The following is a 27,201-nucleotide window of genomic DNA, read 5'->3' as shown; positions in this document are numbered from 1 at the left end:
CGGTCCGACATGCCTGGTCAGCTCCCAGCTCTTCCCCTGGCACGAACTACCAAGTGCCAAGGCAGCCACAACAGATTTACAGAAGCTACCCATATGAAAGTTTGAAACACCCACACACAATCCCCTTTTCCAAGTTATTTAACTTGTAAACAGAAGTTGCGTTATACATAAGGTCAATTCCAGGGTCATAGAATCTAGCACTGTGACTCAGAGGCGACCGATAAAGGGGAAAAAAAAATCAAAAAGGAAAAAGGCTGGCAAGGGAGCAATATTTCTGAACAAGACTCGTATATAAATACAGGTCTGCGTGGAACTGTTTAGACAGTGTGAAAAGTTTCTCCTTCCTCTAAGGAAAACTGTGCCTAAGGGAGAACCACGGCAGAGGCAGTGGGATAGAGAGGGGGACAGGCTGTGAAAAATTTTGTCAGTATTTTATCTTGGAAAAGATTAAAAAGCCGAAGACAGAAAAAGCAGAGAAGATCTGGCATCTTCCTCCTTGGAAACCGATTTTTATTTTATTTTAAATTAAATATTCTCAGCACTTTTTGTTCTCCTAAGAAGCTGGTCAAACTTTGCTTCGGGACTCCTACTTTGCTGGGGTTCCTCTCACACACAGCTGTCACAAAAGCATCCGGTCTCAGCACTTTAAGCTTACCTCTGCCAAGGAGGATGCTGTTTTTGCATAGGGTCTCCTTTGACCGACCCCTGGTGGAGGGCTGGCTCTGGATCCTCGCAGTCCTGCAAGTAACCTGCCTTAGGAGGGCGCTGGCTTTTCCCATCCATGACACCAATCCCCTCTTCCAGTTTTCGGACTTGGTGAGGCTACGGCACCTGTACACGGCGGACGAGAATATTCAGCTACACCTGCAGATCACTGAGAATGGAGAGGTCACAGGAGCCAAGGAGCAGAACATTTACAGTAAGTGGTTTGGACCTCCTGGACCACACAGCAGGGTCAGTATTTCATCAGAACAAGTTTCCCCAACATCACACTCGTCAGTCAGTACTGGTTCACAGGGGAGAGTGACCCCTAACACAATGCTGGGACACTGGGTCTGTACTGGTTCAGAGGGGAGAGAGTCCCCTAACACCATGCTGAGACACTGGGTCAGTATTGGTTTGAGGGGAGAGAGTCCCCTAACACCATACTGGGACACTGGGTCAGAACTGGTTCAGAGGGAAGAGGGTCCCCTAACACCATGCTGGGACACTGGGTCAATACTGGTTTGAGGGGAGAGAGTCCCCTAACACCATACTGGGACACTGGGTCAGAACTGGTTCTGAGGGGAGAGAGCCCCCTAACATAAATCGTTGGTGAGGCCCCACCTAGAGTATTGTGTTCAGTTTTGGAGGCCGTATCTTGCTAAGAATGTAAAAAGAATTGAAGCGGTGCAAAGAAAAGCTAAGAGAATGGTATGGTATTTGCGTTACAAGACGTATGAGGAGAGACTTGCTGACCTGAACATGTATACCCTGGAGGAAAGGAGAAACAGGGGTGATATGATACAGAAGTTCAAATATTTGAAAGGTATTAATCCGCAAACGAACCTTTTCCGGAGATGCGAAGGCAGTAGAATGAGAGGACATGAAATGAGATTGAAGGGGGGCAGACTCAAGAAAAATGTCAGGAAGTATTTTTTCACGGGAGAGTAGTGGATGCTTGGAGAACTCTTTTATTTATAGAGACGGAAATCAATAGACAACCGTACATTAAAAATACATAAATACAAATCAGCCCACTATATACATATTCACAAGTCCCCCCCCCCCCCCTACCCGGGAACCCTAATAAAACCAATACCCATCTGAAACCAAAAGTGGATGCTTGGAATGCCCTCCCGCGGGAGGTGGTGGAAATGAAAACGGTAACGGAATTCAAACATGCGTGGGATAAACATAAAGGAATCCTGTTCAGAAGGAATGGATCCTAAGGAGCTTAGCCGAGATTGGGAGGCAGAGCCAGTGGCGGGAGGCGGGGATCGTGCTGGGCAGACTTATACGGTCTGTGCCAGAACCGGTGGTGGGATGCAGGGCTGGTGGTTGGGAGGCAAGGATAGTGCTGGGCAGATTTATACGGTCTGTGCCCTGAAAGGGACAAGTACAAATCAAGGTAAGGTATACACAAAAAGTAGCACATATGAGTTTATCTTGTTGGGCAGACTGGATGGACCGTGCAGGTCTTTTTCTGCCGTCATCTACTATGTTACTATGTTACCATACTGGGACACTGGGTCAGAACTGGTTTGAGGGGAGAGAGTCCCCTAACACCTAGTTGGGACACTGGGTCAGAACTGGTTCAGAGGGGAGAGGGTCCCCTAACACCATGCTGGGACACTGGGCCAGAACTGGTTCAGAGGGGAGAGAGTCCCCTAACACCATGCTGGGACACTGGGTCAGAACTGGTTCAGAGGGGAGAGAGTCCCCTAACACCATACTGGGACACTGGGTCAGAACTGGTTCAGAAGGGAGAGAGTCCCCTAACACCATGATGGGACACTGGGTCAGAACTGGTTCTGAGGGGAGAGAGTCCCCTAACACCTAGTTGGGACACTGGGTCAGAACTGGTTCAGAGGGGAGAGGGTCCCCTAACACCATGATGGGACACTGGGTCAGAACTGGCTCTGAGGGGAGAGAGTCCCCTAACACCTAGTTGGGACACTGGGTCAGAACTGGTTCAGAGAGGAGAGAGTCCCCTAACACCATGCTGGGACACAGGGTCAGTACTGGTTCTGAAGGGAGAGAGTCCCCTAACACCATACTGGGACACTGGGTCAGTACAGGTTCTGAGGGGGGAGAGCCCCCTAACACCTAGTTGGGACACTGGCTCAGAACTGGTTCAGAGAGGAGAGGGTCCCCAACACTGCACTGGGATACAGGTGTAAATGTCTTTGGGTTCATTTTACTAGTGACTTCTGTTGGTATTTCTCGGCCTCTTTGCATTAGTTGCGTTCTAAATAGTTGGCCCATTATAAACGGACCCTTAACGGATGTTAATCTCTTGTCCTCCCCTTAGGCTTGCTGGAAATGAAAGCGGTGAAGCCCAGCGTTCTGGTGATACAGGGTAAGAAGACCCTACGGTACCTTTGCATGGACTCCATGGGACGTCTCTTTGGATCAGTAAGTTCCTCACAAAGCTGCCACCTGCCGTCCCCGCCAGCTTCAGTAGGGCCCTGTGAGAGGGGAAAAGTATCCAGTTAAAAGATGTTTTCCCTCCCCACTGAATGCTGGGAAGTGTAGTGCATTCAAATTTATCTAGTGCCTCTTCAGATTATGGATAGCCTGAAAACCTGACTGGCTTGAGAACCCCTGTTTTAGTGGGGAAATGCAGAACTACAATTCCCAGCATGCAATAGATGGGTAGCGAGGGATTCAGCCTGTTCCCTATGACACAGAGATGGGTAGAAACCCGAGTTAGAGGTGTGGCAAGAATTGAGCTAGACAGCTGCTGGCTTTACTGGACATCCCACCCCTCCAGAGGCATCAGAGTAGATCTACAACTCTGACCACTTGGTTTTTAAGGGTCCCCTCTCCGTTAACTTCCGCTGACATGTGGTTGGAATGAAACCCAGGGTGGTGCTGGGTCTACGGACCACATTGTCCCAGCAGCTGCATCTCGATTCTAGGGCTGGGCAGGCAGAACCTTTCTGTTTTGAATGTCATTAATTGATCATAGTATTTGCACATTTGTCTTAGAAAGAGAGAGCCGGATTCAGTAAACGGCGCTGAAATCATTCTAAAAAGAGCGCTCCAGGATGAGCCTGGAACTGGTGTAAATCCTGGCATGCAAAGTGGACGCGGATCACCGGAATTCTCTAAACACTGCGCGCATCTTTTGAGAACAGCTGGGGCTACGTCCTCTTTTGGGCGCCAAGGCTTACAGAATATCGCAGCCAGATGTGTGTGTAACCCTTAATTGGTGCCAATTAACATCAACCAGGTTGCGCATGCATCTGTGAATCGTGCCCAAATTTCGGCGCCCTTTGTAGAATCCGAGGGTTCATGCACATTCTATAAGAAACATGCATGCAAAAAGCGTGTGATCTTGAGCCATGTTCGTTTCAAACAACAGCCCGTCCCTGGTCTATTCCAACATAGGCACAGGTGAGGAAAGGCAGGGCTAGGGTTGGACGAGTGACTTAGCCCCCAGGCAGGACCAAGGCAGCCGGTCTTTTACAAATGGTGGCCAGGGGGTTCATATAGTCCAGGCTTCCTCCTAGTGCGAGCAGCTCATTCTCAAGATGATCATCTTGGCAGGTGGAAGGAGGGGAGAGTGTTAAACAGGGATGGGCAAAGCAAACGAAAAAGAGGCAGGTGATCTGCAACCCAGCAAAGGTGCAAAGTAAAGCGCAGACCAGCACTCTGATGAACATGGCGGTTTATCAAAACAAGAACCCGTTTCACCTAAAGGTTGCGTCAAGTGTAAAGCTACAATGCAAACATATGTAACTGTATTAAAATCATCGAAAGTATAAATAACATAAATCAACTCCTAATAATAAATTCATGCTTATAATAAAAATATACAGACTGAACAGCTAGTGAGCAGACATAGGTCGTGCGATCTGAAAAATGCTACGAACCGCATAAAATCATATTTGAAATTACAAAGGCCGTCCCCTGCACAATGGAGTCCCGGGAGCTAGAGATTCGCTTACATTTCCCAAACTGCAGAAAAATTGTGTAGAAATGTATTCTAGCGACGGAGCTCACTTATCTGGGCTCGAAATGGTGGAACTTACTACCTAAACCTATCGAACACTAACAATTCCGCAAATCTTTGAAATCCTCTCTCTTTTTGTTCCTTGGGATTTGAAAATTCTGTTCTTGTGTACAGGCCGTTTAGGACCTTGAGGTCAGATCATGTGATGTTATTGGTAACTGGAGATTTACATTCTGTAAGATATCTTTGTACCTGAAACTCAATTTCTCACTTGTTGGTCCTCAGATTTCGAATACACTACCTGGAGTCGTTAGATTGCGTCATAATATATCTTGTGTGCAGGCTTGAGGCTAATGTGTTAAAACATTTTGTTGTGTCAAAATAAAAGGTTTAATTTGAAACTGCTGAGATTGCTTTTGTATGAGTTATCATGGGGCTAATATTTTATATTTTATGTGTATTTGTTTTGATTTGAATTTTATTTGTTTTTACTTTGGATTATGTTTGGCTTAGTTGTAGCGGAATATACATTTTTAAATAAATAAATATTTAATACGCTCTTGACAACAGATTAACAATCCTATGTTTAATTCCTACTATTGCTGATCTATCCAACCCTTGACTGACTTTTTAATTACTTTAATGATATTACATAAGTACATAAGTATTGCCATACGGGGACTGACCGAAGGTCCATCAAGCCCAGCATCCTGTTTCCAACAGTGGCCAATCCAGGTTACAAGTACCTGGCAAGATCCCAAAACAGTACAATACGTTTTTTTAAACCCCGCTAAGCTAACTGCTTTTACCACATTCTCTGGCAATGAATTCGACTTTAATTATACATTGAGTGAAGAAACATTTTCTCCCATTCGTTTTAAATTTACTACTTTGTAGCTTCATTGTGTGCCCCTTAGTCCTAGTATTTTTGGAAAGAGTAAACAAGCGATTCACGTCTACCCGTTCCACTCCACTCATTATTTTACAGACCTCTATCCTATCTCCCCTCAGCCATCTTACTTAACACTACCATCCTTACATTTCCGTTTCTTCAACCTATAACTAATCAATTACACCAATAGTTATTTTGATTATCTACCTTTCTACCCCTGATATCTCACCTTGCATCCAAACCAAAGTTTCAGCGTGCTTGTCTGACTTTGCTGTCTGGATGTCTCAACGCCACCTGAAATTAAATATGACCAAAACCGAGCTTCTCATTTTCCCCCCCAAACCCACCTCCCCGCTCCCCCCATTTTCTATTTCTGTTGATGGCTCTCTCATTCTCCCTGTCTCCTCAGCTTGAAACCTTGGGGTCATCTTTGACTCTTCTCTCTCCTTCTCTGCTCATATCCAGCAGATTGCCAAGACCTGTCGTTTCTTTCTTTACAACATCCGTAAAATCCGCCCCTTTCTTTCCGAGCACTCTACCAAAACCCTCATCCACACCCTTGTCACCTCTCATTTAGACTACTGCAATCTGCTTCTTGCTGGCCTCCCACTTAGTCACCTGTCCCCTCTCCAATCGGTTCAAAATTCTGCTGCCCGTCTCGTCTTCCGCCAGGGTCGCTTTACTCATACTACCCCTCTCCTCAAGTCGCTTCACTGGCTCCCTATCCGTTTTCACATCCTGTTCAAACTTCTTCTACTAACCTATAAATGTACTCACTCTGCTGCTCCCCAGTATCTCTCCACACTCGTCCTTCCCTACACCCCTTCCTGTGCACTCCGCTCCATGGATAAATCCTTCTTATCTGTTCCCTTCTCCACTACTGCCAACTCCAGACTTCGCGCCTTGTCTCGCTGCACCCTACGCCTGGAATAAACTTCCTGAGCCCCTACGTCTTGCCCCATCCTTGGCCACCTTTACATCTAAACTGAAAGCCCACCTCTTTAACATTGCTTTTGACTCGTAACCACTTGTAACCACTCGCCTCCACCTACCCTCCTCTCTTCCTTCCCGTACACATTAATTGATTTGATTTGCTTACTTTATTTTTTGTCTATTAGATTGTAAGCTCTTTGAGCAGGGACTGTCTTTCTTCTATGTTTGTGCAGCGCTGCGTACGCCTTGTAGCGCTATAGAAATGCTAAATAGTAGTAGTAGTAGTAGTAATCTAACGTAAGCCACATTGAACTCAAGATTCCTTTGGGATAACGTGGGATATTATTATTATTATTATTTGTAGCATTTGTATCCCACATTTTCCCACCTATTTGCAGGCTCAATGTAGTTCCCACCACAGCATTTCTCAAGAAGCATAGTGTAATCCGTTGGGTTGGTCGTGAGCCCTTGGGCCCTGGCCGAGGCCAGCAGGGCGCCGACCCAGGCCAAGGGGAGACCGACCCACCACCGCACACCCCAGCTACACAATACCCCCTAAGCTACCCCTCCCCCCAGTCCCTCAGGAAGAAGGGAAATAGGCATACAGGCGGGCCTCGCGGCCGAACCGGAACCCACGCAGACAGAGCCACTCGTGCGAGCCTCACGGCTGAACTGGAACCCAATCACACACAGGGAGGGGTGAAAGAACCCAGAGGGCCCCAAGATGCCAGACACGCGCTGAACACCAGCAATAGGGCAGAGGGGGAAACAAAGGACCAGAGCGGGCCACGCCCACGCAGGGGACTAGCGCAGGACAGGGGAACTAACACAGCAACCCCCTCCCCACCAGGGTAGGAGCCCCAGGCAGAAGCCAGAGGAACCAAACACAAAGGAAGGCAGAAAGCCTTTGCCTCAAACCCACTGTAGACAGAGGCACACAGAACATAAAGGGTTAAGCTTGTAGAGCCAGCTGAGAGAGAGTGCCATAAATCAACAAACAATCAGAGAGAATGCTTCCCCTCCCGAGAGGGAGTGGGGCCCATCCAAACAAACACACTGGCAGAGGCAGGAATACAATACACACAGTACACAAAGGGTTAAACTCACTGAGCCAGCAGGCCAGGACACTGGGAAGAGAAATCCTTAAAACAAACAAACAAAGGAGAACGCTCTCACTCAGCCCAGAGCCCCGGAGGCTGAGCAATGCCCAGCCCCCACTAAACAAACGAGCAGCTGACCCTGATTACAGAGCTACGCACACACACACACACACACACACAGCAGCAGCTAACCCAGAGGGAAGGAAAAGAATACTCTAAATCAACACAGATCCCTGTCAGAACCTAGAGCACGTTCTGAGAGAAACCTATCAGGCTTTCCTGTTACCACCAGATAAGTAACGCAAAAGCAGAGAAACTCTTCAGCTGCAGGCTAAAGTACTATCCCCTGACGTCAGCACAACCCCTGGCAGCCAATCAGAAGAGACGTCCCCCCTCCCCCTCAGCCAAACCGGCAGAATCATAACATCACCCCCCCTTCAAGGGCCCCCCCTACCCCGTCCACGAGGTTTAGGTTTGTGAGGGAAAAGGCGATGGAACCGTCTGACTAGGATTGGCGCGTGGACATGAGTAGCGTCCTCCCAGGAATTGTCTGCCGGTCCATATCCCATCCACGCAATGAGATACTGGAGATGTCCCCGGAAGCGCCTTGCATCCAAGACATCCCGGACTTCGTATTCCCCCCTGGGAGGCTGAGATGGCTGGACTAGCAGGCAACGCGGGCAAAGCCCCTTTTCTCAGAATCACAGGCTTCAGCAAGGACACATGAAAGGTGTTATGTACCCGTAATGTAGGTGGTAACTTTAGCTGATAACAGACCCGATTCACTTGCCTCACAATGGGATACGGGCCCAAAAATCGAGGTGCAAAGCGGGAGGAGGGAATCTTCAGACGAAGATTACGCGTGGACAACCACACCAAGTCGCCAGGCTGGAAGTGCGGTTCCACTCTGCGAGACCGATCCGCTTGGCGTTTCATACGAGTGGAGGTCACTCGCAGCGCTTTCTGAACTGATGACCAAATTGCTTGGAGCGAGGTCACCGCATCAACCGCTGCCGGGACATCCAAGTTGGTTTTCAAGGGGGCTGGTATCCGCGGGTGTCGTCCATATACGATGTAAAGGGCGACGCGCCGTGGCCGAGCTCACTCGGTTGTTATGAGCGAATTCTGCCCAAGGCAGCAGCTGACTCCAGTTGTTGTGGTGCTCATTGACATACATCCGTAGGAACTGCTTCAAGCATTGGTTCACTCGTTCTGTTTGGCCATTGGATTGTGGGTGATATCCCGACGAAAAGTTCAGCTTTACTTCAAGGGCCCGATTCAGGGCTCTCCAGAACTTTGAGACAAACTGTACTCCTCGATCAGAGGTAATAGATTCTGGCAGACCATGGAGACGAAAAATAGAGCTGATGAAATACTGTGCCAGCTTCACCGCCGAAGGAAGGGTAGGCATGGGTATGAAGTGGGCCATTTTAGAAAACCAGTCCACCACTACCAAGACAACTGTGTGGCCTTCAGAGTTAGGCAGATCCGTAACAAAGTCCATGGCAATGTGGGTCCACGGTCTCTCAGGTACCGGTAAAGGCATCAGCAACCCCTGGGGTCTCCGACGGTCAGCCTTATGCTGGGCGCACTCAGGACACGCAGCCACAAACTCCTGCACATCCCGATCAAGTGAAGGCCACCAATACTGCTGGGAGATGAACCGCTTGGTTCCCAGGATCCCAGGATGTCCTGCCATTCGAGAGGCATGCCCCCATTGGAGTGTCTTTTCTCTCAGCCGGGTGGCACAAAGGTCATACCTGCAGGTACTGCTAGCGTCATCGCGGGCACAATGACATCAGGTTTAATTACATACTGCAGGGGTTCTTCCTCCAGGTCAGCCTCCATGGACCTGGAGAGGGCATCTGCCTTGATGTTCTTCTCCGCTGGACGATAGGTCAGAATGAAATCAAAGCGGGAGAAGAATAGTGCCCACCGGGCCTGGCGAGGATTCAGCCTTCTCGCTTCTCGTAAATAAGTCAGGTTTTTATGGTCCGTGAACACCGTGAAGGGCTCCTGCGCCCCTTCCAGCAGATGACGCCATTCTTCCAGGGCCAATTTAATGGCTAATAGCTCCTGATCCCCGATGGCATAATTCTTCTCGGCAGGGGTATACTTTTTAGAGAAGAATGCACATGGGAGAAGTTTCCCACTGGGGTGGGCCTGGGACAGCACTGCTCCTACGCCAACCGATGATGCATCCACTTCCACGAAAAATTTATTTGTTGGGTTGGGATGGCGCAACACTGGAGCTCCAACAAATGCCTGTTTCAGATTCTCAAAGGCCTGACACGCCTCAGGCGACCAGTTGCGAGCGTCAGCGTTCTTCTTAGTCAAGGCAGTAAGAGGGGCAGTCAGGGACGAGTAATTCCAAATAAACTGCCTATAGTAGTTGGCAAAACCTAAGAAGCGCTGTAGAGCCTTACGCCCCGTAGGTTGCTGCCAGTGCAGGATGGCTGTCAGCTTACTGGGGTCCATACGCAGCCCGTGGTTAGAAATGATGTACCCCAGGAAGAGCAGTTCGGAGCGATGGAATTCACATTTTTCCAATTCACATAGAGGTGGTTCTCCCTCAACCGCTGCAATACGGTCTTCAGGTGCTCCTGGTGCTCTTCCTCAGCCCTTGAAAAAATCAAAATATCGTCCAAGTAGACCATCACAAACTTATACAGGAGATCCCTGAAGATGTCATTCATGAAGGCTTGGAAGACGGCTGGAGCATTAGCAAGTCCAAAGGGCATACCAGATATTCGTAATGCCCGTCACGGGTGTTTAAACGCCGTCTTCCACTCATCCCCCTCCTTGATCCGCACAAGGTTGTAGGCCCCCCTGAGATCGAGCTTGGAGAAGATCTGGGCCCCCTGGAGGCGGTCAAACATCTCAGAAATCAAGGGAAGGGGGTATTTGTCCTTCCGCGTGATGGCATTGAGTCCCCTGTAGTCAATACAGGGGCGCAACCCCCCATCCTTCTTCTCCACGAAGAAGAATCCAGCCCCCGCGGGTGATTTAGAGGGCCGGATGAAGCCTCGAGCTAGGTTCTCTCGAATATACTGGGACATGGCTTCCGTCTCTGGCCGGGATAGGGGGTATACGCGGCCACGGGGAGGTTCAGTGCCAGGTAGTAGCTCTATGGCACAGTCATAGGAGCGATGCGGAGGCAGAATCTCTGCTTGCTGTTTGGAAAAAACATCTCCAAAGGGATCTGTAGGGCCCGGTAACATAACATTGGCTCGATCCAAAGGAAGCATCACTGGGGCTGGCGAGACCTTATCCAAACAGACCTTCTGGCAGACCCGGGCCCACGCCATCAATTCACCCCGGGCCCAATCAATGCAAGGGTTATGCAGGCGAAGCCAGGGTAATCCCAGGATTATGGCCTCAGTGGCCGACGGAAGGACGTAGAAGGAGATAACTTCTTTGTGTAAGACTCCTACCCGTATGGTCATAGGCACGGTTCTGGAGCGGAGAACTCCCCGAACCAGTCCCCAAGCCGCTGAGACGGTGATGGGCTGAGGTAACTCCATCGTAGGAATTTGATGAACCCGCACCAGGTCCGCGCTGATAAAGTTGCCTCCCGCCCCCGAGTCAACTAGCGCCTCAAAACAAGGGGTATCCTTAATCGCCAGTAGAACTGGCACCAAAACCTGCATCCAAGGGGAGAAGGACTTTGGCCCTGACCCGGTCTCCCTAGCCGGTATCAGGGCTGCTGGTTTCCCGACTTCTTTCTCTTCGGGCACTCACGGACAAAGTGCCCTTTCACTCCACAATGCAGGCACAGCCCCTTAGAGCGTCTCCGCTGTCTCTCCTGGGCCGCCCGGTCAACCTGCATAGGTTCAGACCCATCGGGCACACCCAGCGACGGGGAAACAGGGCTCTTGTGCGAGCTCCTCGAGTTAGCCCCTGCAACCTGCTGACCAGCGCGACGTTCACAGGCCCGCTCCCTGAACCGGATGTCCACCTGGGTACAGAGACGGATGAGGTCATTCAGATCTGAGGGCAGCTCCCGGCCTGTGAGTTCGTCCTTAATGTTGGCCGAGACACCATGCCAAAATACCGCAGTCAGGCTTGGGTTATCCCAACCTAGCTCTGCGGCCAAAGTCCGAAACTGGATGGCGTACTCACCCAGAGAGAGTCGCCCCTGATGTAGGTTCAACAGCTGAGTCGCCGCCGAGGAGGGCTTCCCGGGTTCCTCAAAGATGAGCCGAAATTGTTTCAAAAACTCTGCCAAATTATCCAGGAGGGGATCCTTCTTCTCCCATAAGGGCGAGGCCCAGGCCAGAGCGGGGCCTGCCAGTAGAGAGATAATATAAGCACCTTCGCCCGATCCGAAGGAAAATCCCGGGCCTGCAACTCGAAGACAATTTGGCATTGATTGAGGAACCCCCGGCAGGTCTTACTGTCGCCCTCGTACCTCGGGGGCGTAGCCACCCGAATCCCTCGGCCACATGCGTGGGAACTAGGCGGAGTAGCTGCTGGCGGGACCTCCGCAGCCCCCGTGACAGTCAGCGAGTCTACCCCGTTTGAGACAGTGCGTTCACGACTCCCGATACCTGTTGTAGCTGAGCATGCAATTGCTGGAGCAGCTGCATGGGGGATGGATCGGTCGAGCTCATGGCTTTTGCGTTCTGTAATCCGTTGGGTTGGTCGTGAGCCCTTGGGCCCTGGCCGAGGCCAGCAGGGCGCCGACCCAGGCCAAGGGGAGACCGACCCACCACCGCACACCCCAGCTACACAATACCCCCTAAGCTACCCTCCCCCCAGTCCCTCAGGAAGAAGGGAAATAGGCATACAGGCGGGCCTCGCGGCCGAACCGGAACCCACGCAGAACAGAGCCACTCGTGCGAGCCTCACGGCTGAACTGGAACCCAATCACACACAGGGAGGGGGTGAAAGAACCCAGAGGGCCCCAAGATGCCAGACACGCGCTGAACACCAGCAATAGGGCAGAGGGGGAAACAAAGGACCAGAGCGGGCCACGCCCACGCAGGGGACTAGCGCAGGACAGGGGAACTAACACAGCAACCCCCCTCCCACCAGGGTAGGAGCCCCAGGCAGAAGCCAGAGGAACCAAACACAAAGGAAGGCAGAAAGCCTTTGCCTCAAACCCACTGTAGACAGAGGCACACAGAACATAAAGGGTTAAGCTTGTAGAGCCAGCTGAGAGAGAGTGCCATAAATCAACAAACAATCAGAGAGAATGCTTCCCCTCCCGAGAGGGAGTGGGGCCCATCCAAACAAACACACTGGCAGAGGCAGGAATACAATACACACAGTACACAAAGGGTTAAACTCACTGAGCCAGCAGGCCAGGACACTGGGAAGAGAAATCCTTAAAACAAACAAACAAAGGAGAACGCTCTCACTCAGCCCAGAGCCCCGGAGGCTGAGCAATGCCCAGCCCCCACTAAACAACGAGCAGCTGACCCTGATTACAGAGCTACGCACACACCCACACACAGCAGCAGCTAACCCAGAGGGAAGGAAAAGAATACTCTAAATCAACACAGATCCCTGTCAGAACCTAGAGCACGTTCTGAGAGAAACCTATCAGGCTTTCCTGTTACCACCAGATAAGTAACGCAAAAGCAGAGAAAACTCTTCAGCTGCAGGCTAAAGTACTATCCCCTGACGTCAGCACAACCCTGGCAGCCAATCAGAAGAGACGTCCCCCCTCCCCCTCAGCAGTGTTGCCAGGTGGGCGGTTTTACCGCCCAATTGGGCGGTTTTCCGCGACCCGCCGCAGGAAATTTTTGCCCGCGGCGGGTTGCGGTTTTTTGGGCTCCTTTTTGGCTTCGGGGCGGTTTTTTTCGCCGGCTTTTTGCGGTTTTTTTCGCCGGCTTTTTTCGGCCGCGGTGGGCGGGGTTAATGACGTTTCTGGGCGGGGTTAGTGACGTGGGAGGCGGGGTTAGTGACGTGGGAGGCGGGGTTAGTGACGGGGGAGGCGGGGTTAGTGACGGGGAGGCGGGGCCGATGACGGGGGAGGCGGGGCCGATGACGGCGGGGGCGGGGTTGATGACGGCGGGGGCGGGGGTGATGACGCGGGGGCGGGGGTGTCAGGGCGGGGTTTGAGTTTGGGCGGGTTTTGGGCTGGATTTTGGGCTCCTTTAGGCTGGAAAAAAATTTTCCACCTGGCAACCCTGCCCCTCAGCCAAACCGGCAGAATCATAACACATAGCAGTTCAACAGCATAGTATTCAAAACAAAACAGCAGTTCATATAAAGCAGTTATGCAAAGCAATTCTTCAAACAAAGTAGCTCAAAAAGGGCTCAAACTCCCAGTAGTTCATGTAAAGTAGGTATGCAAAGTAATTCTCCAAACACAGTAGCTCCAGAAAGGGTTCAAACTAGAGAGCTGCATGGCTTCCGTCCCCGCGGGAATCCCGCGAAACCCGCGGGATTCCCGCGGGGACGGAGGCAGTTCATGCGGGGTTCCCACGGGGATGGAAGCAGTTCTGCGGGGTTCCCGCGGGGACGGAGGCAGTTCCTGCGGGGTTCCCGCGGGGATGGAACCAGTTCTGTGGGCTTCCCGTGGAAGTGTAAGCTGCACCTGCACCAGCCTCTCATCTACCGAATACCAATTTATTTGAGTGCTGTCTCCTCCTCCTCTTCTTCCTTGCTTTAACAGCATAAATGTGGAAAGTCTTCCATTAAGGAGGTGGTAGAGTCACAAATGATGACGGAATTCAAAAAGGAGTGGGATGAACACAGAGGATCTCTAATTAGAAAAAGCGAATGCTACATACCTGTAGAAGGTATTCTCCGAGGACAGCAGGCTGATTGTTCTCACTGATGGGTGACGTCCACGGCAGCCCCTCCAATCGGAAACTTCACTAGCAAAGTCCTTTGCTAGCCCTCGCGCGCCCATGCGCGGCCGTCTTCCCGCCCGAAACCGGCTCGAGCCGGCCAGTCCAGTATGTAGCAAGACAATACACTTCAAGGGAAGACACTCCAACGGGGAGGCGGGCGGGTTTGTGAGAACAATCAGCCTGCTGTCCTCGGAGAATACCTTCTACAGGTATGTAGCATTCGCTTTCTCCGAGGACAAGCAGGCTGCTTGTTCTCACTGATGGGGTATCCCTAGCCCCCAGGCTCACTCAAAACAACAACATTGGTCAATTGGGCCTCGCAACGGCGAGGACATAACTGAGATTGACCTAAAAAATTTACCAACTAACTGAGAGTGTAGCCTGGAACAGAACAAACAGGGCCCTCGGGGGTGGAGTTGGATCCTAAAGCCCAAACAGGTTCTGAAGAACTGACTGCCCGAACCGACTGTCGCGTCGGGTATCCTGCTGCAGGCAGTAATGAGATGTGAATGTGTGGACAGATGACCACGTCGCAGCTTTGCAAATTTCTTCATGGAGGCTGACTTCAAGTGGGCTACCGGCGCAGCCATGGCTCTAACATTATGAGCCGTGACATGACCCTCAAGAGCCAGCCCCGCCTGGGCGTAAGTGAAGGAAATGCAATCTGCTAGCCAATTGGATATGGTGCGTTTCCCTACAGCCACTCCCCTCCTATTGGGTCAAAAGAAACAAACAATTGGGCGGACTGTCTGGTGGGCTGTGTCCGCTCCAGGTAGAAGGCCAATGCTCTCTTGCAGTCCAATGTGTGCAGCTGACGTTCAGCAGGGCAGGAATGAGGACGGGGAAAGAATGTTGGCAAGACAATTGACTGGTTCAGATGGAACTCCGACACGACCTTTGGCAGAAACTTAGGGTGAGTGCGGAGGACTACTCTGTTGTGATGAAATTTGGTGTAAGGGGCCTGGGCTACCAGGGCCTGAAGCTCACTGACTCTACGAGCTGAAGTAACTGCCACCAAGAAATGACCTTCCAGGTCAAGTACTTCAGATGGCAGGAATTCAGTGGCTCAAAAGGAGGTTTCATCAGCTGGGTGAGAACGACATTGAGATCCCATGACACTGTAGGAGGCTTGACAGGGGGCTTTGACAAAAGCAAACCTCTCATGAAGCGAACAACTAAAGGCTGTCCTGAGATCGGCTTACCTTCCACTTGGTAATGGTATGCACTGATTGCACTAAGGTGAACCCTTACGGAGTTGGTCTTCAGACCAGACTCAGACAAGTGCAGAAGGTATTCAAGCAGGGTCTGTGTAGGACAAGAGCGAGGGTCTAGGGCCTTGCTGTCACCACCAGACGGCAAACCTCCTCCAATGAAAGAAGTAACTTCTCTTAGTGGTAGTCTTTCCTGGAAGCAAGCAAGATGCGGGAGACACCCTCTGGCAGACCCAAAGAGGCAAAGTCTACGCCCTCAACATCCAGGCCGTGAGAGCCAGGGACTGGAGGTTGGGATGCAGAAGAGCCCCGTCGTCCTGCGTGATGAGGGTCGGAAAACACTCCAATCTCCACGGTTCTTCGGAGGATAACTCCAGAAGAAGAGGGAACCAGATCTGACGCGGCCAAAAGGGAGCAATCAGAATCATGGTGCCTCGGTCTTGCTTGAGTTTCAACAAAGTCTTCCCCACCAGAGGTATGGGAGGATAAGCATACAGCAGACCTTCCCCCCAATCCAGGAGGAAGGCATCCGACGCCAGTCTGCCGTGGGCCTGAAGCCTGGAACAGAACTGAGGGACCTTGTGGTTCACTTGAGATGCGAAGGAGATCCACCAGGGGGGTGCCCCACGCCTGAAAGATCCGTCGCACCACACGGGAATTGAGCGACCACTCGTGAGGTTGCATAATCCTGCTCAACCTGTCGGCCAGACTGTTGTTTACGCCTGCCAGATATGTGGCTTGGAGCACCATGCCCTGACGGCGAGCCCAGAGCCACATGCTGACGGCTTCCTGACACAGGGGGCGAGATCCGGTGCCCCCCTGCTTGTTGACATAGTACATGGCAACCTGATTGTCTGTCTGAATTTGGATAATTTGGTGGGACAGCCGATCTCTGAAAGCCTTCAGAGCGTTCCAGATCGCTCGCAACTCCAGAAGATTGATCTGTAGATCGCGTTCTCGGAGGGACCAACTTCCTTGGGTGTGAAGCCCATCGACATGAGCTCCCCATCCCAGGAGAGACGCATCCGTGGTCAGCACTTTTTGTGGCTGAGGAATTTGGAAGGGACGTCCCAGAGTCAAATTGGAGCAAATCGTCCACCAAAACAGGGATTCGAGAAAACTCGTGGACAGGTGGATCACGTCCTCTAGACCCCCAGCGGCCTGATACCACTGGGAGGCTAGGGTCCATTGAGCAGATCTCATGTGAAGGCGGGCCATGGGAGTCACATGAACTGTGGAGGCCATGTGGTCCAGCAATCTCAACATCTGCCGAGCTGTGATCTGCTGGGACGCTCGCACCCGCGAGGCGAGGGACAACAAGTTGTTGGCTCTCGTCTCTGGGAGATAGGCGCGAGCCGTCCGAGAATCCAGCAGGGCTCCGATGAATTCGAGTTTCTGCACTGGGAGAAGATGGACTTTGGGTAATTTATCACAAACCCCAGTAGCTCCAGGAGGCGAATAGTCATCGCATGGACTGCAGGGCTCCTGCCTCGGATGTGTTCTTCACCAGCCAATCGTCGAGATATGGGAACACGTGCACCCCCAGCCTGCGAAGCGCCGCTGCTACCACAGCTAGGCACTTTGTGAACACCCTGGGCGCAGAGGCGAGCCCAAAGGGTAGCACACAGTACTGGAAGTGGCGTGTGCCCAGCTGAAATCGCAGATACTGTCTGTGAGCTGGCAGTATCGGGATATGTGTATAGGCATCCTTCAAGTCCAGAGAGCATAGCCAATCGTTTTGCTGAATCATGGGGAGAAGGGTGTCCAGGGAAAGCATCCTGAACTTTTCTTTTACGAGATATTTGTTCAGGGCCCTTAGGTCTAGGATGGGACGCATCCCCCCTGTTTTCTTTTCCACAAGGAAGTACCTGGAATAGAATCCCAGCCCTTCTTGCCCGGATGGCACGGGCTCGACCGCATTGGCGCTGAGAAGGGCGGAGAGTTCCTCTGCAAGTACCTGCTTGTGCTGGAAGCTGTAAGACTGAGCTCCCGGTGGACAATTTGGAGGTTTTGAGGCCAAATTGAGGGTGTATCCTTGCCGGACTATTTGGAGAACCCACTGGTCGGAGGTTATGAGAGGCCACCTTTGGTGAAAAGCTTTCAACCTCCCTCCGACTGGCAGGGTCGCCCGGCACTGACACTTGGATGTCGGCTATGCTCTGCTGGAGCCAGTCAAAAGCTCGCCCCTTGCTTTTGCTGGGTAGCCGCGGGGCCTTGCTGAGTCGCACGCTGCTGACGAGAGCGAGCGCGCTGGGGCTTAGCCTGGGCCGCAGGCTGTCGGGAAGGAGGATTGTACCTACGCTTGCCAGAAGTATAGGGAACAGTCTTCCTTCCCCCGAAAAAATCGTCTACCTGTAGAGGTAGAAGCTGAAGGCTGCCGGCGGGCGAATTGTCGAATGCGGTGTCCCGCTGGTGGAGAGACTCTACCACCTGTTCGACTTTTTCGCCAAAAATGTTGTCCGCCCGGCAAGGCGAGTCCGCAATCGCTGCTGGAGTCTATTCTCCAGGTCGGCGGCACGCAGCCATGAGAGCCTGCGCATCACCACACCTTGAGCAGCGGCCCTGGACGCAACATCAAAAGTGTCATAAACTCCTCTGGCCAGGAATTTTCTGCACGCCTTCAGCTGCCTGACCACCTCCTGAAAAGGTTTGGCTTGCTCAGGGGGAAGAGCATCAACCAAGCCCGCCAACTGCCGCACATTATTCCGCATGTGTATGCTCGTGTAGAGCTGGTAAGACTGAATTTTGGCCACGAGCATAGAGGAATGGTAGGCCTTCCTCCCAAAGGAGTCTAAGGTTCTAGAGTCTTTGCCCGGGGGCGCCGAAGCATGCTCTCTAGAACTCTTAGCCTTCTTTAGGGCCAGATCCACAACTCCAGAGTCGTGAGGCAACTGGGTGCGCATCAGCTCTGGGTCCCCATGGATCCGGTACTGGGACTCGATCTTCTTGGGGATGTGGGGATTAGTTAGAGGTTTCGTCCAGTTCGCAAGCAATGTCTTTTTTAGGACATGATGCAAGGGAACAGTGGACACTTCCTTAGGTGGAGAAGGATAGTCCAGGAGCTCAAACATTTCAGCCCTGGGCTCGTCCTCCACAACCACCGGGAAGGGGATGGCCGTAGACATCTCCCGGACAAAGGAAGCAAAAGACAGACTCTCGGGAGGAGAAAGCTGTCTCTCAGGAGAGGGAGTGGGATCAGAAGGAAGACCCTCAGACTCCTCGTCAGAGAAATATCTGGGATCTTCTTCTTCTTCCCACGAGGCCTCACCCTCGGTGTCAGACACAAGTTCACGGACCTGCGTCTGCAACCGGGCCCGGCTCGACTCCGTGGAGCCACGTCCACGATGGGGGCGTCGAGAGGTAGACTCCCTCGCCCGCATCGGCGAAGCTCCCTCCGCCGACGTAGTCGGGGAGCCATCCTGGGAGGTGGCCGCAGTCGGCACCGCACGCGGTACCGACGTCGGGGACCTCACCCCGGGCGATGGGCCAGCCGGCGGCCACGCTCGACGGTACCGGAGGCGCAAGCACCGCCGGTACCGGAGGGGTAGGGCGCAACAGCTCCCCCAGAATCTCTGGGAGAACGGCCCGGAGGCTCTCATTCAGAGCGGCTGCAGAGAAAGGCATGGAGGTCGATGCAGGCGTCGACGTCAGTACCTGTTCCGGGCGTGGAGGCTGTTCCGGGCTGTCCAGAGGCGGAGCGCATCGACACCTCCTGAACAGAGGGTGAGCGGGTCCTCTCGGTGCCGATGCCTGCTGGGTGCCGACTCCCTCGGCGACCCAGAGCTCTCGGTGCCGACGCGGGGAGGGGACCGGTGTCGATGCTTCTTCGATTTCTTCCGAAGCATGTCACCGGAGCTCCCCGGCACCGACGAGGAGGACGTCGAATCCACCCGTCGCTTCCTCGGGGCCGAGACCGAAGAGGGTCGATCTCGGGGGGGCTGTACCGCAGGAGCCCTCAGGGTAGGAGGAGACCCACCCGAGGGCTCACCGCCACCAGCAGGGGAATGGACAGCCCTCACCTGCACTCCACCCGATGCACCACCGTCCGACGACATCAGCAGACGAGGTCCTGGTACCACCGACGTCGATGCAGCTATCCGATGTCTCGGCGCCGATGCAGAGGCCCGATGCCTCGATGCACTCGATGCCGGGGCGGCCGAGGAAGATGGTCTGGACGCTGACGACGTCGATGCACTCGAAGATCCCGGTGCCGATGCCGACGAAGAGCCCGAGAACAACACGTTCCACTGAGCTAGTCTCGCTACCTGAGTCCGCCTTTGAAGCAGGGAACACAGACTGCAGTTCTGAGGGCGGTGCTCGGCCCCCAGACACTGAAGACACGACGAGTGTCGATCAGTGAGCGAGATAACCCGGGCGCACTGGGTGCACTTCTTGAAGCTGCTGGAAGGCTTCGATGTCATGGGCGGAAAAATCACGCCGGCGAAATCAAAAGCCGAAATGGCGAAAATTGAAGCACAAAATTTAGAGGGAGAAAAATCTCGACCGAGGCCGAAAAGAGGCCTACCCCGACGACGAAAGAAAACTTACCGGGGCAAAAAGCTGGAAGTACGGGGAGGATTGACACGAAACCCGGTGGAGGGTTTCCGGAGCACTTCCCGACTTTAGAAAAGCTTTCCGAAGAAAAAAAACACGCTCAAAAAACAATTTGGACGCGCGAGGTCAACTTTCCGGGGCCCGACACGGCGAAATACGACCGTACCGAGTGCGGACAAAAGAAGACTGGCCGGCTCGAGCCGGTTTCGGGCGGGAAGACGGCCGCGCATGCGCGGTGCGCGCGGGCGCGCGAGGGCTAGCAAAGGACTTTGCTAGTGAAGTTTCCGATTGGAGGGGCTGCCGTGGACGTCACCCATCAGTGAGAACAAGCAGCCTGCTTGTCCTCGGAGAATGGAAGTTATATAAAAGCTAACCTTAAATGGCTGCATGTGTGTGGATGTGTCAAGTGACGCTTAGATGGCGACTCTGGCTGTGATGAACTAGAGCTGATACCTGGCAGACTTGTATGTTCTGTGTCTCATACATGGCAATCTGGTGTAGGATGGGCTGGAAAGGGCTTAGACAGCAACTTCAGTGGCTGGAACATGAGGACAGTGCTGGACAGACTTTTACGGTCTGTGTCCCACAAATGAGAACATGAATAGGCTGGAGTGGGCTTCGATGGCAACTCCAGCAGTTAGAACATAAGGATGGGGCCAGATAGACTCCTGTGGTCTTTGTTCCAGAAACACGAAAGAAAGACCATAATCAAGTATATAATATCACACCGTTGATTTAATGATGAATTGATCATGAGTGTGACTATTGGGCAGAGTGAATGGACCGTTCAGGTCTATTTGCTGTCACTTACTTTGTTACTATTAATCCTCTTTGCTCCCAGGCTGGTGCAGACCTCAGCTCTGACACAGGCACGAGAATCAGATGTCACCTGACCTACTGGTGCGTGCATGTGGCGGCCTCTCAGCACACAATCCCAGTGAATCAGAGACAAATCTTACATGTGCGCACCAGAGTGTTCCAAGTTCCAACTTCCGGTCCGTCCTTGCCTACAGTGCTGTGGCTCAAATCCAGAAAGGGAGCTGACAAACTTTCTTTTATGTACTATTAAATTCTTACGGGGATGGGTGGGGATGGGTTAAATTCTTGCGGGGACGGGTGGGGACGGGTTGGGATGGTTTAAATTTTTGCGGGGATGGGTGGGTACGGGTAAGATTCCAGCGGGGATGGGTGGGGACGGGTAAGATTCCAGCAGGGACGGGCGGGGATGGGTAGGATTTCTGTCCCCGTGCAACTCTCTAGTTCAAACCCTCCCCAGCAGCTTCTGTCAGCAGTTAGGCAAAACAATTCCCCAAACACAGCAGTTCAGAAAGGGTTCAAACTCCCAGCAGTTCATGTATAGCAGTTATGCCCAAAACCACCACTCCTCCTCTCTCCCTTTCAAAAGAAATCAACCTAGGGAGAGTGGCAAGGGTCCCTCTCCAACCAGGCCAGCAATATACCCTGACCACCACCCGCATGACCCTTCTGTGGTAAACCAGTTCTCTCAGCTCCCCTGTGGGATAGCCACCTTTTCCCTTCTTCTACCAGGCTCTCCTCCCGAGCAGCCCTCTGCTGTTTCACCTCCTTTCCTTCCAGTTTAGTCAGAGCAGCAATCTCCATTGGCTCCCCCTGCTCTAGTTCTTCCTCCTTTTCTTCCCCTTGCCAGTCCATAGGTTCCTCCCCACACCCATTGCTCAGCTGCTCTCCATTTGCTTGATTGGGCAAGTTCAGAACTCCTTCCCTCATCCTGGCTCTCTGGGACAGGTTTTTCCAACTCCCTTCTCTTGCCCGTCTCCTGACCTCCTCTGGGGACTGTTGGGGATTGAAGTCCCTGTTTCTACCATGGGACCTACTCAGGGGCTGCTGGGAATTGTAGTCTTTTCTTTTTCTCCAATCCCCCAGGGGAAAAGACTCCTTCCTTTCTCTACCCACTCCCTCCCTCTCGAGCCTCCTCGTTCCTCCATGTGCCTTGAGGTGGCATAAGCGCTGACGCTCAAAGTTAGGTATGTAAATATGGACTTTCGCTAATATTCTGTGATGGCCGTTGTAGAATTCGCTTAACAGGCAACATCCCAACGCCTACATTTCAGCCACCTTTTGAGCATTTACCCCCCTTGTGCACTCTTTCCCGATAGACGCGAATGCGTGAACCCTCATGCACATACGAACAATCTCATATGCACACACTTGTGCATTCTATCAGGAAAAACTGCGCATTAAGGCAACCAGTGCAAGACTTTAAGGAGGGTGGGCACTATGGGCCGGATTCAGTAAATGATGTCTGAATTGTAGGCGTGTCGGAATAACATACGTAGCACTGTTCTATAAACCGCACCTACAGTAAGATGCACTTTATAGAATAGCATATAGGCCGGGGGAACGAGCAGCCAGTTATGCCACTGAAAACCTGGTGCAAATACCGCGCCTAAATGTACGCACGTTCTCCCGAATTCTAGAACGCGCATACATTTGATAGATGTCCCTGACATGCCTGCAGTCCTCCCATGGCCACACCCCCCTGGAATTTACACACACCTCTTCTTAGAATACGCCAAAGAAGCGTGCATAAATTCCAATTCTTGATGATAATTGTGTTATCGGCCAATTATCATCACTGTTTGGCTCGCTACTCAATTGAGTGGCGCACATGAATTGGCCCCACGCACTACTCGCAACGCTTTATATCAAATCCAGTCCCGTATCTGCATACTGGGTGTCTTATGGTTAGATGACATTCGTTTGAAACAACAGCCCCTCCCCTAGGGAAAAATAAGCTGATATTTGTACGTTCATGCTTTACCCCCTCCTCTGAATCTCCATGTCTCTTCTCTTCCCTCTCCTCAGGAGGTGTACAGCGAGACCGACTGCCATTTTCGGGAGGTCCCCCTGTCCGACGGCTACAACTTGTACTTCTCGGAGAAGCATCGCATGCCGCTGACCCTCAGCGATGTCCGAACTGGGGGAATCGGGACAGGCAGAGCCCTGCCACCACTCTGCCACTTCCTGCCGCTGGTGAACAAGGTACCTGTGGAGGCTGTCTATCTGACTCTCGACCCCTTCGAAGGCCTGGGGGACAGCGACCTGGGTGAGGGCTCAGAAGATCCCTTCAACATGGTGCAACAAACAGACATTTTCAGTCCCAGCCTGGTGAGCTGAGATCTACCACCTGACCTTCCAAAGAAGCCACTGAGGACTCCGATGAGAAATTTGCCGCCATACTCACCAAAATTTCATGCTGCGCTGTCAGCGTGGCACAGGGAGCCTGAGCACAAGCTGCTGCAGGATCTGCCCCCAGAGGGTGGGGAGGGGGGAGTAGTAAATGCTGGCTCTCATCTCCCTGGGGAGGAGGAGGCAGCATCTGTGTGACCCCCCCCCCCCCCCAATCAGGAGGTGGGGTCTTTTATTAATAATTTATGGGACAGGAAAAAGGATGAGGAACCACAGGGACATGACGAGATCAGGACATGACATTGGGGTGTCGTGTGCCATTTTTCTACCCCCTCAGGGAATGGGGGGGATGCAGAGGTGCTACAGACTTTCTATATTTTACCCCCTCCCCCCCCCCCAGGTCTATCTTGAATTCTCCTAGGACAAGCAGGATGCGTCAGCCACATATGGGTTATGTCATCCGACAGCCCGTTGGATGGAATGCTCTGCAATAGCTCAGAGAGATTGTTGTTTTTTTTAAAATCCCTCTAAGCATGTGCAGTAGGTGCCCCTACCGGGCGAGTCCCCTCACTCCCTCTTCCTGCCTCATCTAAGTTTTCCGCCGTCGAACATCAAGCGTCTGGGATACAGACACCGATATTAAGGTGCTAAAGCCACAAGGAGAAAATCTGGTCTATACTTCACCTTGCCTGTCTGCTCTATGGCTGCACGTACCGCGCCCACATGCACAGGCGAGACTTTTTCTCCACAATACTGTCACTGCAGGAGGTGATACAAAACCCTGCACCAGCAGCAACTTTTCTCTGCTCCGCAGCCAGCTCATGCCTCAGACACCAGCAGCCGCTCGGACAAAATGGACATCAAGGTAAGCCCCCCGCCTTTGCCCCTCATGGCTTTTCACCAAGTACTCAGCAATGGTCCAGCTCTGAGTTAGGGTCACATCGGGGAGCCTTGGCTGTAGCCAATATCTGCTCACACGCTCTATCACCGGGAACCTGGAAAAGGTCCTGGGCTGAGTGCAGCACCCATCGGCTGCCTGGGGCCGCACTGAACCCTGAAATGGCCCCAGTCCAAGGACAGCACACACGGGTGTCCTGGCGCCCGAACTCCATCTGGCGCCTGTTCAAAGGTGCGAACAGCGGGAACCCTGAAATGCTCCTGGTCTAAGGAGCAACACAAATAAGGCTCCACCACTGGGGGATACCTGAAAGGACCCTGGGCTGAGGAGCAACACACATCAGGGGACCTGTCCACACTGGCGCCATTAACAACACAGGTCCTAACTCCCGCCCAGCCCCCACGCCATTTTAGGCCTCAACACCACTCCCAGGCCTTGCCCACCGTTTCTCGTCAGCACTGCCGCTCCTGTGGGCCCCGCCCATACAAGCGCAGGAGGCAACTGGACCCAACCCTTAGGCATTCTACAGATCCCAGATATCCTAAATTACAAACATTGCGGGATTGCGCCGATTGGCACTCCTCCCCCCCCCCCCCCCACAGACATCAGAGGGGAGATGGGACACGGCAATACGACCTACCTCACCTGGCTCCACTCTTCTCATCTGGAGCACTCATCTAAGGCCCGCCTGCTACTCATGATGATGGGCCTTGCTTCTGAGAATGTGGTAAAGGTGGTTAGCAGAGTTTAAAAAAAAGGGTTTGAACGGCTTCTTTTTTTTTTTTTTTTTGAGCCATGGAGCGGAGGTGGGGGAGGCCCCAGCGAGGTGGAGATCATAAGTACATAAGTATTGCCATACTGGGAAAGACCAAAGGTCCATCAAGCCCAGCATCCTGTTTCCAACAGTGGCCAATCCAGGTCACAAATACCTGGCAAGATCCCAAAAAAGTACAAAACATTTTATACTGCTTATCCCAGAAATAGTAGATTTTCCCCAAGTCCACTTAATAATGGTCTATGAACTTTTCCTTTAGGAAGCCATCCAACCCTTTTTTAAACTCCGCTAAGCTAACCGCCTTTACCACATTCTCTCATTCATCACAACAGGGGCTGTAGGCTACAAGCCTCCCCCCTACCCTAACCAGAAAACAAATATAATTAGGATCCACCTGCAAGTACACGGACCTCTTACCATGCAGGGTCAAGGCCGACCCCTATATAATTAGTTCCAGTACAGATAGATTATACAGACAAACACATATATACCAGCAAATATATTGGAACACCAACTGGAATAGTTCAAACTCAACGACATAAGACAAAGTAATGCCCAAAGTGGTCTTTGCTCTTAAAACCACATTCTCAAACACTTATTTATTTATTTGTTGCATTTGTATCCCACATTTTCCCACCTATTTGCAGGCTCAATGTGGCTTACATTATGCCGTGATGGTGATCGCCATTTCCGGATTGAGAAATACAAAGTAGTAGTGCATTAAGGTTCATAAATAATAAAATAGGTTACAGAGTGGTATTACGTTAGAGTTCATAAAAGAGTAAATTATAGAGTAGGTTAGACATTTAGATATAGAAAGTTCATTCATTCCGGCGTAAGAGTTCATAAGTGGTAGTGCTTAGGATGGATCTTTGTGGTATGCCTTTTTGAACAGGTTGGTTTTCAGTGATTTTCGGAAGATTGTTAGGTCATGCATTGTTTTTATGACATTTGGTAGTGTGTTCCATAGTTTCACGCTTATGTAGGAGAAGCTAGTTGCATAAGTTGATTTATATTTAAGTCCTTTGCAATTGGGGTAGTGAAGATTCAAGAATGTGCGTGTTGACCTTTCCGTGTTCCTGGTTGGCAAGTCTATGAGATATAGATCGGGGCCTCACCGTGAACGATTTTATGGACCAAGGTGCAAACTTACCAACAGGACCCTTTATGTTTGGAACGACCCTATCCCACACTACTCTGGCTATTTCTTGGCCCTCAAACAGCAGTTGATTCACTGACACACTCAGACCAGCTACTTACATACATAGACAACCCATATTCATGGAACATGGGGATAAAGACAACAACCAAGTCAGCAGCACCACGATCACGAAACAGCACAACCCCCACATCTTTGGATGAGGACACAATCATTGTGCTGGATTCCATATGCCCCACAGCTTTTTGTGCTATCTCCTCAACACCTCACGCATGCTCCATCTGCTCTCATATTGACTAATGAGAGTTCAGGACTACCTCCGAAACCCCCCCCCCCCCAAAAAAAAAAAACACCCCAAAATCAACTTTCCACCCTTCATGACCAAATCAACTGCATACCACGCCGTCCAGAGCTCTGCAGTTCCCTGACCTTCTCCTCCACAGTTCATTACCACCACCCATCCCGGTGGTCCTCACACTGAGGTGTCGTGGGTATTCCGGACTAACGGTTCTGGTACTCATCATTGCAGATCACCAGCATTCATTCAAATAAATAAATAAAATTAAGACGAAGACTTTTGGTGGCAATCTGTTTTGTTATATCATAAACTTGAATTGGCCTCAGCTAGTCTTACAGGCTCAATAATTAAGACAAATGTTTTATGGTCTCCAGTTGCTTCATATTTAGCTTCAATTGCTGTTGAGACAAATTAGATGATAATTATTACTAAGGGTAATTTTGTTCTTGTAGCTATCTTTGTACATTTCCCTGGCACTCTCTCTTTGTTATGCAATACCATATTTTGCCCTTTTCTTTATTGTTCTGTATTGTTAACACTATATTAAAACCAATAAAATATCATGGAAAAAAATTAAGACGAAGAAGAAGAATGACCTGTGGTATTCCTGTCCCACAATGCCGCGTTCTTCCTGTTCCGCTTCTACATGTTACACTATCAATGCCGGTTGACCTGATACGGACTTCATGCCTACACTACCATTGGCGGTCACCATTATATGGACTATGTGCCTGCAGTCAGGCTGTT

General features: G+C 51.6%; 1 protein-coding gene across 1 annotated transcript; it reads left to right on the top strand.

Annotated features, from left to right (window-relative positions):
• The first annotated feature begins 443 nt into the window (after positions 1-443).
• On the top strand, positions 444-23,490 carry FGF21 (fibroblast growth factor 21). Its single transcript, XM_030197839.1, has 3 exons — positions 444-919; positions 3,014-3,117; positions 23,001-23,490. The coding sequence occupies exons 1-3, from the start codon at positions 670-672 to the stop codon at positions 23,310-23,312; spliced, it is 666 nt and encodes a 221-aa protein (XP_030053699.1). The 5' UTR covers positions 444-669; the 3' UTR covers positions 23,313-23,490.
• Positions 23,491-27,201: the final 3,711 nt, after the last annotated feature.

Source organism: Microcaecilia unicolor, chromosome 3 (assembly GCF_901765095.1).
Source record: "Microcaecilia unicolor chromosome 3, aMicUni1.1, whole genome shotgun sequence".
Classification (NCBI taxonomy): Eukaryota; Metazoa; Chordata; class Amphibia; order Gymnophiona; family Siphonopidae; genus Microcaecilia; species Microcaecilia unicolor.
The sequence above is the reverse complement of the archived record's forward strand: the minus strand, read 5'-3'. Positions and strand labels throughout refer to the sequence as shown.

Excerpts from the sequence above, each read along its gene's own strand:
- FGF21 (XM_030197839.1), top strand. The coding sequence starts at position 670 with ATGCTGTTTTTGCATAGGGTCTCCTTTGACCGACCCCTGGTGGAGGGC. Across the intron at positions 920-3,013 it reads CAAGGAGCAGAACATTTACA|GCTTGCTGGAAATGAAAGCG; the intron begins GTAAGTGGTTTG and ends TCCTCCCCTTAG. Across the intron at positions 3,118-23,000 it reads TGGGACGTCTCTTTGGATCA|GAGGTGTACAGCGAGACCGA; the intron begins GTAAGTTCCTCA and ends CCCTCTCCTCAG.